Raw genomic sequence first — 14,133 nt, 5'->3', positions numbered from 1 at the left:
ACCCGAGTCTCGGCATGATCACTAGTATATCCCAGTAACCAAGTATATGGAAATCTTGTGCAATTTGGCTCCTGCAGACATAGATAGATAGATAGATAGAAGAGATTATTAAGCTGCACATGATATAAAAAATAATGTTCTAACCATTTTGGTCCTTCATTCTGTTCAATTTTTTGTCCAAATTTTCAGTTCGTTTGAATTGAGAATCATCTTAACTCATCTTATCATTATAATTTTTTTAAATTTTTACATAAAATATAATAAACAATATAACTTTTTTAAATCTTAATTCAATTTTTTAAATTCTCAAAACAATAATAATAGGAAAATGTTAGGGAGCATGATTTGGGCTCCTGTTTGCTTTTTCCCTTTTGACGTGGGAATGACAGTTGGCCTTCCGTACTGAATTTTATTTTTTTATTTTTTCCTCCCTCACATTTCTCCCCTTCCCGGTGTTACCCCTCCCATTTCCCTCACCCAGATCTCTCTCACTCGGCTTCTTCCCTACCCATCCAAACTCACTTTCTCCATCTCCATCTCTCTCACTCGGCATCTCCATCTCCCCTGTCTAGTGAATCCGTCTCCCCATTGATCATTGCCCAATTCTTTTTCAAGGTAAGATGTCGATGCACATTTTTTTTAGTTCTTTTTGGTTTTCTGCGTCTCCACTTTGCCCAATTCATTGAGTTTTGTTGTACCAATTTCATTGTTAGGTTTTTTTTTTGTGACTCAATTTTGAGTTTTTTTGTGGGTTCGGCTATGGCAATTGGTCACAGTGGCTGGTGATTTTGTGAGCACCAAGTGCTCCACTAAATTTCATTTTGTAGTTCTTAATCGGATAATTTTTGTCTTCTGGATTCTTAATTAGAATTTTTCTTCTTCTTCCCTTTTTTTTTTTTCTTTCTTTCTTTCTTTCTTTCTTCTTTTTATTTTTTATTTTTTTATTTTTTATTTTTATTTTGGGTTTGGTTGTTTTGGAATTTTTTTTTACTCAATTTTGAGTTTTGTTGTATCAATTTGAGACTCATTGTTGGTTTTTTTTACTTAGTTTTGAGTTTTTCGGTGGTTTCAGCTATGGCAGTTGGTGGGTTCAGCTATGGCAATTTGGTGGAAAAAAAAAAATTTAAAACTCAGTACGGAAGGCCAACTCACGTCAAACGAGAAAAAGTAAATAGGAGTCCAAATCGGACTTCCTAGTATTTTCTATAATAATATTAAAAAATAATGTTCTAACAATATTTTATTTAATTTTTAACTTTTATTAAAACTATCTTATCTCATGTTACTATCTAAACGGGGACTAAAACTGATGCACTTTTGATATATACAGCTAGGATTTTACTTTTTGAAAAAACATATAAACATATAAATATATATATATTTATATATATATATATATATATATATATATTTATAGCTTGGTGTGAACCTATAATGTTCGATTCCTATTAGTAGATTGCTATCTCTTTCCCTTTTTTTTTTATCCTTCTTGTTGGAGTATTGTTATCTGCTTTTAATATATTGTCTTTATATTGAAATATTAGCAATTTGCTTGGTGGCATTGAAATGATGGATTTGTGGCTCATTCAAGTATGCATGTTTTGGCTTCGACCCAAATCCTGCATATCTAAGAATTTCAGTGGCTATATTGATCAAACGGTTAAAAAGTTTTGGGGTATGTGATAAAAGGTCCCAAGACCTCTTAGGTAAGTTTGCAATATGAATGTACACAGTAAATATTAGTTAGGACTCAGGAGGCTATATCTAATCCTATCCTCCTTTAACATATTTTCGATTTTTCTTTTGTATCAGCATATGATAAGCTCACTGTGATATGAGGTATATGCTTTAGAAAACATATAAAAATAAGGCAGATTGTTGAAATAAATGAACAGTTTATACTAAAAGAGGAAAAACTTGAAAGAGATGCTTTGTACTGGATTGTGCAAGTCTTGTGTGTTTTTGAAAAAAAAAAAAAAAAACTATACTCTGTTTGAAAAGATTCACGAATTAATAGTTGCTCACCTATTTTTTTATAAATTGAGTGCGCGAAAATTACTTTAGGACTAGATGTGACATTGAAAAAAAAAGTTATTTATTGATAGAAACAGACTTAGAGAAACTTGTTTGATGCCCTCTCCTCGGTCAACCATTCCATAATGGCTTTCCATTTAAAATAGAATTATAAGAATAGTTGTAAAATAAGCTATATGTTACTCTTAAACAAGAACTCGAAGATTTGTGTGGTAATCATCCATGGGCATAGTTATCCAGTGCTCAGCAATTGAAAAAACTAAATGTAATAAGGAAACACTAATCGAGCTCCTATTACAAGAAGGGGTACCATGCTTTTATCTCCCGCTACAATTTTTGGTAAGGGAGTTTTTCTCCGTTTCTCTCCCCAGAGTTATCTCTTTATCCACAACCTGCCATTACAACATCTCCGTCTATGGGGGGTGGAGCTTCATCTTTTCCCCTCCTCCACTCACCCAACCCTTGCTTTTAGGTTTATTTTTGGTTTCGTTTTAAATTTTCTAGTGATAGTACCAAGATGTTCCGATCTACTGCTAGCCGGCCATATTTGACCGCCATGCACCCCTCCAATGGACTCCCCAACTGCCGATCTATCAAATGGTGGAAGAAATCTGTCCAAATGAGTGGCATGTGTGGCTCACGCGCAGTTTACAATGCGCGTGGGCCTCACACACCGCCGCACCATAAGGAGTTTCCTGCCTCCACGCGCGATACCATCGGGGCCAACAGCTTCACATCTGTGTGCTCCTTTTTTCCTCAATGTGGCACCACCATCGTCGGTGGTTGTCCTTCGCTAGTGTATCTTGCCGTCTTCAGGTTGTTATTCTCCTATGTTCCTGTTTTCCCTAATTAACGACCAAGACGATGTGGTCATGATAATCTCTTACAATTGGACCAGATCAACAAAATGCAGCGCACCCTTCTCGAATGTGACTTTCAATTGTAGGTGTATAGTCTGTTTATCAGGCTATGTTAAAACTACTTTAAAATGACTTCTCCATATGAGAATGGGTTGGAGTCAAATTTTTGACTTAATAACCCACTTTTTTAATTTTATTTTCGGTGCTACTTTTACTTGTTTTGAGATGATTGTTAGAGACTCTTACCCCATTGAATCTTGTATCCTTATAACCGTTTAGTTTATCTATGCAATACTTAACTTGCCAAGAAAAAAAAACGAGTATTGTGAGGATTATGAAACCAGTCGTACAGTACTAGAATACAACAGGTACATGACAAACAGTTGCGTTGGCATTTCCATGACTTTCAAGTAATTCAAACCTAAACGCAGCAGAACAGATGTAAACCCCTGCCAGAATTCTACAGGTGCAATGGCTTCAAATAGCATAATCCCGTCCTCCACAAAATTAAACTACAAAAAACACAGATGAAATCATTGAAGGGTTTTCTGGATTGAGAGAACCTCCCAACTCATTTCATCTCATCTAATCATTACAACTTTTTCAAATTCTTATACAAAATACAATAAACAATTCAACTTTTTCAAGTCCAAAAACAAAAATAATATCTAACAATATTTTATTCAATTTTCATCTCATCTCATCTTATCTAACAATAATTTAAAAGATCTGCCAGGTATTATAATAATATACTCATAAACAAGAAAGAACCAAAAGGCATTAAATGAATATGCACCAGTCAAACTCGAACTCAGCTTAATGGGAAGTGTAATGCTGAGGAGATTACTTCACCAAAATAAAATTGTGCAACAACAATTTTCCCGTGAAAAGTCCAAGCAATCACCATCTAAAAAGTTTAGACCATTAAAACAGGTAAAGAAATTATAGACTCCTCTAATGTCTGATGTTCTAATCAAAAGAAAGGATATCGACTCTGATTACTTAGTACCCACATTTATCCCGTCACCCTGAACTAGGAAAGGCACAAGTCTAATATCCAATGTTTTTAATTTCGTACCGTACGGCCGAAATTTTTCGTTTCGGCCGTCCGGCCGGTAAAGGTACTAGATATATACCGTACCGGCCAAAATACCGGCCGATACCGGCCTTTTCGGCCTGTACCGGCCTATATTTCGGCCGGTACCGGCCGATATTTCGGCCTGTGTTTTTTTTTTTTCGTTTTTTCAAACTACAAGTTTATTTTTTGACCCCCAATTTAGATTAGACTATTTATAATTTATATGTATGTATGTATTTATATATAATTTATTCATATATAAACTATTATTTTAGAATATAATTGTTATATATATTTATATATATAATTTATTCATATATCGACTATCCCGAAACGGTACACGAAACGGTACCGGTACCGAAATATTTCGTTCCAGTGTCTTGACTGGTACGCCATCCGGTACGGTATTCAAAACATTGCTAATATCTAAAATATCTGAAATTATATATGGTATGAGTGTCGCCACTGAACTCCAAGCCTCTAGAAATGCATTCGCTCGCAGTGCAGTTGGGTGATGACTCCAATTTGAGGCAATACATACAGAAGTTGTTTCAGCAGATTTAGATGGTGTGCTTTATGACCATCTAATGTTGGAAAAGAGAGCAATACTCTCCCACATCTTCCAAGAGGCAATACCCAATACATGTGGCTAATCAGTGATTCCCGTTCTAAGAAAGGAACGACAAGTTCCAACCCACCTCTTTCCGAAATCAGTTATCACCTGGATTTTGTGGTATCTATTTTGAGCAATGGTTTGAGGGAATAAAAGCAGGCCTTTCTTTCCCTTATAATACTCAACTGAACTTTTCCATTTCACTTGAAAATCTGGGAGGGACTTGATGCTGCAAGTATACAAGGTGGCAATGCCTAATGCAAAGACAAATGCAAGACAGCAAAAGCTAAAAAAAAACTAAGAAAATGAACCAATATCCCTCTACGAAAAATGCTCATTAAATCCGAAAAAGAAAGTTTCGGGGCCAGTTTGCTTATCCTAACTTAGTTTCAATAAAGAAAAAGTTTGTAGAGATGCATTATGAGTTCAAGATGTTACTAATATGCCATAGTGAAGGGGCGCCTGAAGTGGCTACGCTATACAAGGAAAATAAAGCCAGAATAGTTGAAAAAACCTTCTATTCATCTTTGTTGTGTGTCTGGTACCTGTAACCTGCTGTACAAAGAACTGAATACAGTAAGCCTTGGTGCTTGACGTGGCCAACTTCTGAAAATGATATATTTGCTTGGAGATGTACAACCTTAAATTTTCAAGCTTAAATTTGTGCTGAGTATCTGTAGATCCATTATTCTCTGTGCTTCCAGCTAGATACCATGAGAAAGACTGTAAAACCCTCAATATAAGCAATATGCAACAGTAGATAGTTCTTCAAAGGCCTGCAGACTCATCCCTATTCAATATTCATCATACACCCACATGGAGACACGGGAATGGGATCCTACATGATCACCTTGGCCTTTTTCTGCCATTTTTGTATCAAGCAACTCGAGCTGTCTTTTAATCCATGGAGGATCATTGGGATTCAACCAGAGAACTTCACCAGTATCCTTGTGCTTGAAATCTGGTGCCGAAAGATTTACCTTCCGTAAATCCTTCCGTTTCCTATTATCCCACCATTCATATGGATTGGTGAAAAACACTTGCCACAAGTGAAGGCGGTTTTCATGCACCTCCAAGCCAGCCGCACCTTTATAAGCATAGATAAGAATGTGAAAACCAAATTAACACAAGCGATATCTTTTAAGAAGTGCCATAATAAAGGTAATATTAATTCTTGGTGAAGATGAAATCTATAATTAATCATGCAATTGAATGACTCCGGGCAAATTAAACAATAACCTGACCTCTACTAAACTGATTTATCATTCTTCTCTGATCAAAAGCTCCAAATGACTCACAAGGAGCACGTTGGACTCATTTCAAAGGTTGAATGGCATAATATAACTTAACACAAGGTGAGTGAGTCAACGACCTAGACAATTATAAACCTCAAACTTGATAAACAAAATGCCATAATCTTTCAATCAGCACGTGCACTAAAGGGTCAATGTAACTATATGCATGTAAGCATGAACATTACATTGTAATAATGACCATCATCCCGCAAGCCTCATTTGAGATGTTTCTCAGTCCCCCTATACAAATAGTGTACAGACAACTCACTCCATTAAAAGACATACCTTGTTTCAGTTACTTGCTTAGTAGTTTTCAAGCCATTTCCACCCAACTCCAAGAAAAAAGAAGGAAAAGGAAAAACAATGCTGAGGCAGAAATATTAGAAGACAGTGGACAATTGTGATACATTTCGACTGGAGTTAAAAGTTTACCCGCTCCTAATTGGGACCCCTCAACTTTTTGCCCGGTTGGGCCTTGACCACTTTTGCTGACATAATTTAATTCTTCTACGGTGACCTACAAGGAACAAACAGAAGGATAATGGAGATAGGGGCCAAGCAGTGTTTTTCACTAGCATGTAGATATCGGAAGAGGTTAAAGGTCGAGGTGAAGTTATTACATCAGTATGTGCTATTAGCAAGCATATTTACTAGTTTCTGTCCTAGATAGGTCCATCCCAGTCGTTTAGCAGATATTTCTATAAAAACTATAGTAAATATGATTGGAAAACCGGAAAAGTATGTGATAAAAAATCAAAAATTGAAAGGTTGAACAGCTCTCGGAGCTAAGATGAAAGATGAATCCATACACCACTAAATTGGTTATTGCCAGGCCAAAGGTTAAAGAACGAGTATAACCTAACTAATTAAGTCTTCTAAAGAAGTGACAAACAATTTCAATCCCCCAATATGCCACCAGAATATCAATTAGTGATGTTTGAACCAATTTCTTGCAGGGAACAATTTGATGACCCAATAAGTTTTTCAAAAAAAGAAAAATGTAATTAGCTTTCTTTACCGTGTAATATGTTTTGAGCTTTACACCCTCGAGAAACTTTGTATAAGACCCTAAACGACCTGAAACGTAAACAAAATCGTTTGGTTTCAAATGCTCTAAAGACATTCTTGCCATTTCGTCCCACATATTCAGTAGTATCCTGTTCACAGATTGCAGAATTGTAAGTTCCCATAAAAGGTAGCAAACTTGAAAACTCCATCACCTTCCAGATAAAAAATATTTGATTGGGTTCCAATAGAATAAGAAATACAAATATAAGACGTGCCGGACCTAAATTTGTGGTTTGAATCAGGAGAGGCTTTCACGGAGAGCAGAGTGGAGACGCCAAAGCGACCGAGTTTCACCCTTTCTATGATCCTCAGGGGGGACTCCACCGACCCAATAAAGCTAACAGAGTTCACCAACTGCTGCGTCAACGTTATGGTCGTCGGGCGCTGGAACTTCAGAGCGTGCCCGTACACTTCACTGCCGCCCTCGACATCCTCAGCGAAGAATTTCGTTGGCGGCGGCGATCTCGGGCTGGTGGCCGAGCTTTGCAGAGACAATCGGGTCGCATTCCTAATTAAGCCTCCGAAACGGTGCGCACTCATGTGTCTACGAAGGCGTAGACAAATCAGAAAAGCAAATTCCACACGAGGGGGGAGGGGGGGGTTTCTGGCAATTGGGTTAGCCGGCGTGGTTAGGGTTCGGAAGATCCGTGGATGAAATCTTTGTTTACTTGGGGCATATGTTACTATATAGTTCGTTGTAGGATCACTTTTGGATTAAAAAAAAATCAAAAAAATTATCAGCACTTAGCAAGAAGAAACCACAAGGCGAATCTTGTCGGGGAGAAGACCATACGAAAGGATTCTGAGGCGAATCTTACTTTGTCATGTCTTAGGTGATCCGAGGGCTTCCTGGATTTCGGTGTGTTTTATTTTAATAATGACAAATGATATTTTTGGTTTTTATATAAAGCTTGTATGACGTAGGGTGACAACATAATTTATGAATCTAACAGATACAAAATTAATAGATTTATATTTAATATTAACGATTTTAGTTAAAACGGATTAACCTGTTAAAACATGATTTATAAACTTGTCAATAATGGATCAACTTGCTTAACACGAAATCAATCCATTATGATCTCGATCACAATTTTGTTATTGTTAAATTATAATATTAATATTTTTAAATATGTTTATATTTTTATTTTTGGGATTGTAATTCTAAATCAATGCTCATATTTGTTAATATTGAGATTGTGATATTTTGATTTTATTATAAGTTAACATCTGAAAATATTTATATTTTTTTGTTAGAGGGTAGTCGAATTATTTTTTTAGATATTATGGTTACTAATAAATATAAATTTTAACTTTTATGTAAAATTATGTTAATCAGGTCAGATCAAATGAATTATGCATATTAGTTCAAATTATTTACATGAAACAAGTTAGGTTGGTACGACACGATATTCAAAACCTTGATCAGCACCACCACCTCCCTCACACACCAATCACATTCACTTCCTTGTAGCCAAAACCAACGTCCCCTTGCCTCTCACCCTCCATTAAGTCCTATAAATACCTTCTTATCCCTCACTTCTTCACACAACTCTCTCTAGTTTTCCTTTGGTGTTCTTGAGAGCAAAGCATTCAAAGTGTAATAAATGGTTGAAACCGAGTAGTTTAAGTGAATTTTTGAAGTGAGTTGAGTTTTGAGAACTCAAGGGCCACGACTCTTGCAACTTGTCTTATATCTTGTTGGGTGTTAGATTAACATGTTAGGTTTTGACTCGTGGCATGAGAATGAAATTTTGATTGAGTTACATGAGGTTTTACTCAAGGTTTTGCATATTGGTTCAAATTTGGAGTTCTTCTTGAATAAATTATTTTGAGATAAAATTTTCGTCATGACATATCTTGATATTATCTTATATGTTTTACTAATGTCTTTAGAGATTTATTGAAAGTTTAAATTTGAGGAAAACAACAAGTCATGATAGGTTTATAATCCAATATCTTGTATTGATCATCTAAGTATTCAATTTGCAATTGTAAGAGAATGATCTTGGCATATCATGTTCTATTTCATCAAGGATGGCCTTATAAACCTTTAGGAACCAATTATTATCATGTTAGGCATTGCAATACATGATTTCTTTAGGCTTTAAAACTTGTATTGACAAAGAGAAATTAAAACATCATGCATACAATCAGTTTGAAGTTTTTGGATGATTTGGTGTTATTTAATGCCTAAGTGTTGTGATGAACTCGTATGAAATTATTCTAAGTTGTAAACATGTTCCAAGATCAGTTCTATGGATTTATGTTTAATGGAATTGGATCACACATGCATGCAAAGAAGCTATAAGTTTGAAATCACAAAATGGTCACCAAATTGCATGTTGCGGGTTGGATGATTTTGACATAGTAGTTGGTTGATTTTTGAAATTCTAAGTTCATATATGAATTTAGAACATAGAAAATATGGGGTTTGTGAAGTTTGATGAATTTTCAAGTCAAATTGTAAATAGTGAAAGTTTAGGACCTTAGTGGGCAATTTGGGAATTTGTAGGGGCAATTTCATAAATATTGTATGTGCTCTTTTGATTATGAACATCTTCCTAGTCATAAAATTCCTAACTTAAAATACCTCTATTTACAGACGCACCAATTTTCTAACATTCAGAAAATTTGTAAATTAGTTTTTAACTTACTCTTATATAATTTATTTATGATTCATATATAAATGTTACATTCATATTGTAAATGTCATTTTGAGCATGAAATATCATATGATACATCATTGAGCATTTGATTACTTGCTTACGTGAGATGTGAAATTTTTACCATTTTAGCATATTGCATATATAAATGTCATTTTCATATAAAGTTTACTACATATGCACATATCATGAAATACACATATCATGAAATACATCTTTCAAGTATAGCATGAAAATAAATTTTGCCACGACTCCAAAGGGTAGGATGGGTAATTATTCTAGTGGAACTCCTCTGTCCACTCTAGATTAAGTAAAAATGGAGTGAAAATTCTTGTGTGGACAAAGAACCGTCAACGAGTTTTGAATGGATTCTTTTTAAAGAATGTAGGAACGAAGTCGTATATGGCACCTAATGATGTGGATGCATACGTTATGATGATATGTTATGATACCAATGCATTGAGAACAAAGTCTATAGACAAAAACGTAATGTCAACATGAGTTGTATTACGGTCACTGATAGGTGCTCACGGTGCATATGGAGAATCATGTTGCTACCATACGTTATGTTAATGATGTTAAAAATAAGAAAAGATGTTATGTTTTTGAAATGATGAAGTATGAAATATTCTCTTTCAAAATGTCAAGTTTTTTAAATGAGGAAGCGATAAATGTTCTCAGAAAAAGAATGTGCATTGAAGTTTTTCTCAAAAAAATGTTGAGAAATTTGAATGGGAGACAAATACGAATTTTTCTGCATAGTATGCATCTCATGTTTATTATTAATCATGCATATATTATCTCTGTACTAGTTGGTTGTTTAACTAACTGAGATTTCAAGTAAATCTCACCCTTGTGGACCCACTACCATCCTCGGAATGATAGTGGTTGTGTTAGGAACAACATTCGACGAACAAGATGAACCGTTGGCTTTAGATAGTTGAGGAGGAGCTTGATCTGGAGATGAGGCTAGACTTGATTTTTACTGTCGTAGCGACGACTCTATATACTATAGAGCAGATGTGAGAGTTAGTCTGATTATGTAGTTTCTGCTTTATGAAGATTCTATCTCCCACTTCATGTTGAACTCATGTGAATCTCTTAAATAAGGAAATATTTATGGTTATCTAATTACTGTGATGTTTAGTTCATTTTGGCATTAATTATTTTATCACCCTTATTTTCGTTGCGATTATTGCATACTGCTAGTTGTATATTAGGATGTATTACATATTAACTATCATGAACGGAGGTATGTAATCTTGTGTTACATATCCCGACACTCCAAGTCTCCGTTCCATCCCAAGTGGAGGTTGAGGGTGTCACATGTCTTGTTGACCTATTTTTAATTAATTATTAAACATGTCAAAACGAATAACAGGACACAAACCATTATTTAAATAGGTATTGTTAGAATTTGAAGATCTGACAAGTTTAGCTTAATAAGTCGGGTTCGGGTTGAGTCATATAGTCGAATATCTATGACTTGACATAACATGAACACAACCTGCAAACACAAATTGTCACCCTTAGTGGGTGTTGAACGGGTCGAACTTCACGATTTATTAAACAACCAATGCTAGAAATGATATCCTTTTGGGTTGTGCAAGTCTCGCATAACTCTATTTAAAATAGAGAGTAAATTCAGACTATATGAAAAAATTACTTTTCCAATGGTAGACCTCAATTTTCTCAAAGGGAGTGGGTGGACTTTTATATCCTAAAGAGATGTTTGGTAATGTTTTTTTATCTCATCTCATCTCATTTACTTCCTATTACGATTATGGAAGGATCCAAAAATCACGTCTCCAATAATTTAGCCAATCTCATCATATCACATTCACATGATTCTAGGCAATCCCTTGATTATAGACTATAACATAGATGGATAGTCTTACTTTGTTGCAAATCATCTAGCTGTCATATTTTACAGAATATTGTAGAAATACAATATGCATACCACCAAGACCAATGGTCTCTGATCCAATGGCCTCATTTCATGGTATCATAGAGCCTTTTTTTTGGACTTACCTCCTTCGATCCAATGGCCTCTGACACCCCTTCCTCTACCTTGTCCTTCAACACTATGGTCCACCTCCTCACCATCAAATTATCATCCTCCAACTACCTTCTTTGGCGCAGTCAAGTTTTACCTCTGCTGCAATGTCATAACCTTCTTGAATATGTGGATGGCTCTCTTCAATCTCCACCTGCTACCATTAGGTCAGGTGCCTTTGCCACTATCAATATGAAATTTGCTGAATGGCAGCAAACGAATCAACTGATCATGAGTCTTCTTTTTACTTCACTGACGGAAGAGGCTCTATCTACTGTTGTTGGCTTGACTTCTTCGCATGCTGTCTGGTCTAATTTGGAGAACACCTTTAGCAATCGTTCCAAATCACGAGAACTTCGCTTGAAAGATGAGCTACAACACCTGAAGAAAGCTGGTAAAAGTGTTGCTGAGTTCTCTCGTGAATTTAAATCTATTTGTGACCAGCTTGCTGCCATGGGTCGTCCAGTTGATGACCTCGACAAAATTCACTAGTATTTACATGTACTTGGTTCTATCTTCTCTACTTTCTCTACTACTCAGTTATCTATTACTCTTCTTCCTTCATTTGTTGATGCCATTCCCCAAGCAGAGAGTTATGAAATTCTTTTCAGATCACTAGGCTCATCCCCCACCACGAGATCTACTACTGTTGCTTTTACTACCTCCCTCAATGACAAATTCACATTTGCTTCTGGTTGTGGTAATGGCCGCAACTCCCGTGGTGGACGTGGACGAGGAGGCGGTCGCTCTCAACGTCACCACCCCATCCGTTGCCAGATTTTTCTTGAAGAAGGGCACTATGCCACTTTCTATCATGAGTGCTACTCTCGCTCCTGCAATGCTTCAAATGCTACCAATCTTGTGGAAGCTTTCACCTCTTGTTCTCTTCAATCTCCACCTGCTACCATTAGGTCAGGTGCCTCTGCCACTATTAATATGAAATTTGCTGAATGGCAGCAAACGAATCAACTGATCATGAGTCTTCTTTTTGCTTCATTGACGGAAGAGGCTCTATCTACTGTTGTTGGCTTGACTTCTTCGCATGCTGTCTGGTCTACTTTGGAGAACACCTTCAGCAATCGTTCCAAATCACGAGAACTTCGCTTGAAATATGAGCTACAACACCTGAAGAAAGCTGGTAAAAGTGTTGCTGAGTTCTCTCGTGAATTTAAATCTATTTGTGACCAGCTTGCTGCCATGGGTCGTCCAGTTGATACCTCGACAAAATTCACTAGTATTTACATGTACTTGGTTCTATCTTCTCTACTTTCTCTACTACTCAGTTATCTATTACTCTTCTTCCTTCATTTGTTGATGCCATTCCCCAAGCAGAGAGTTATGAAATTTTTTTCAGATCACTAGGCTCATCCCCCACCATGAGATCTACTACTGTTGCTTTTACTACCTCCCTCAATGACAAATTCACATTTGCTTCTGGTTGTGGTAATGGCCGCAACTCCCGTGGTGGACGTGGACGAGGAGGCGGTCGCTCTCAACGTCACCACCCCATCCGTTGCCAGATTTTTCTTGAAGAAGGGCACTATGCCACTTTCTATCATGAGTGCTACTCTCGCTCCTGCAATGCTTCGAATGCTACCAATCTTGTGGAAGCTTTCACCTCTTGTTCTTTGAATGACACTCAGGAACGACTAGTATACGGACACCGGTGCCACGGCACACATGACTCATGACGTTGCTCAATTGGACAAAGTTGACACATACACTGGTAAGGACTGTGTTATTGTCTGTAATGGTGCCTCTCTCCCTATATCTCACACCGTTACTACCTCCCCCACCTCTTCTCTTATTTTAAAAGATTCTCTAGTTGTGCCTGGCCTCACCAAAAATCTAATCTCCATTAGTAAACTTACGTTAGATTTTTCTTTCTCCATTTCTTTTACTAATTATCGTTTTATCATATAGAATCAAGTCACAAGAAGGGTGGTGGCAACTAGAAGACTTGAGAATGGACTCTATGTGCTTGAGCATGGACATCGTTCTTTAGTTTCCAATAATTGCCCTCGGGCCTCTTTTGATGTTTGGCATGCTTAGCTGGGCCATGTGTCTCATTCTATTATTTCTCTTTTGAATAAAAATCGCCACTTATTTGTGACTTCTTTGTTTCCTAATTCTTCTGTTTGTTCTAGCTGTCAACTTGCAAAAAGTCACCAACTTCCCTTCCAACCAAATGAAAAACGTGCTTCTCATGTGTTTACTCTTATGCATTGTGATTTATGGGGTCCATCCCCTATCAATTCCACCTCAGGTTTTAAATATTATGTGATATTTGTTGATAATTATTCTCGTTTTTCATGGCTCTATCACTTGAAATTAAAATCTGATTTTTTTCAGAACCTTTATTCAATTTCAGAAGCTTGTAGAAAATCAATTTTCTATTAAAATCAAAATATTTTAAAGTGATGGAGGCTCTGAGTTTACCAATCACACTTTTCGAGATCACTT

General features: G+C 36.3%; 1 protein-coding gene across 4 annotated transcripts; it reads right to left on the bottom strand.

Moving 5' to 3' along the window:
• Positions 1-4,901: 4,901 nt before the first annotated feature.
• On the bottom strand, positions 4,902-7,802 carry LOC108992366 (protein OSB1, mitochondrial). Of its 4 annotated transcripts, none has more exons than XR_004798502.1 (5): positions 7,169-7,802; positions 6,899-7,037; positions 6,313-6,397; positions 5,226-5,672; positions 4,902-5,140 (listed from the first exon to the last, which is right to left on the bottom strand). XR_004798502.1 is itself a non-coding variant. In XM_018966921.1 (4 exons), exons 1-4 carry the CDS (start codon positions 7,486-7,488, stop codon positions 5,380-5,382), a joined length of 837 nt encoding a protein of 278 aa, XP_018822466.1. In that variant the 5' UTR covers positions 7,489-7,802; the 3' UTR covers positions 4,902-5,379. The 4 variants fall into 4 exon arrangements, 2 of the variants coding, with proteins under 2 accessions (XP_018822466.1, XP_018822467.1); XR_001996303.1 differs by having other exon boundaries at positions 4,902-5,137; XM_018966921.1 differs by having other exon boundaries at positions 4,902-5,672.
• Between the last annotated feature and the right edge of the window lie 6,331 nt (positions 7,803-14,133).

Source organism: Juglans regia, chromosome 15 (genome assembly GCF_001411555.2).
Source record: "Juglans regia cultivar Chandler chromosome 15, Walnut 2.0, whole genome shotgun sequence".
Lineage (NCBI taxonomy): Eukaryota > Viridiplantae > Streptophyta > Magnoliopsida > Fagales > Juglandaceae > Juglans > Juglans regia.
The sequence above is the reverse complement of the archived record's forward strand: the minus strand, read 5'-3'. Positions and strand labels throughout refer to the sequence as shown.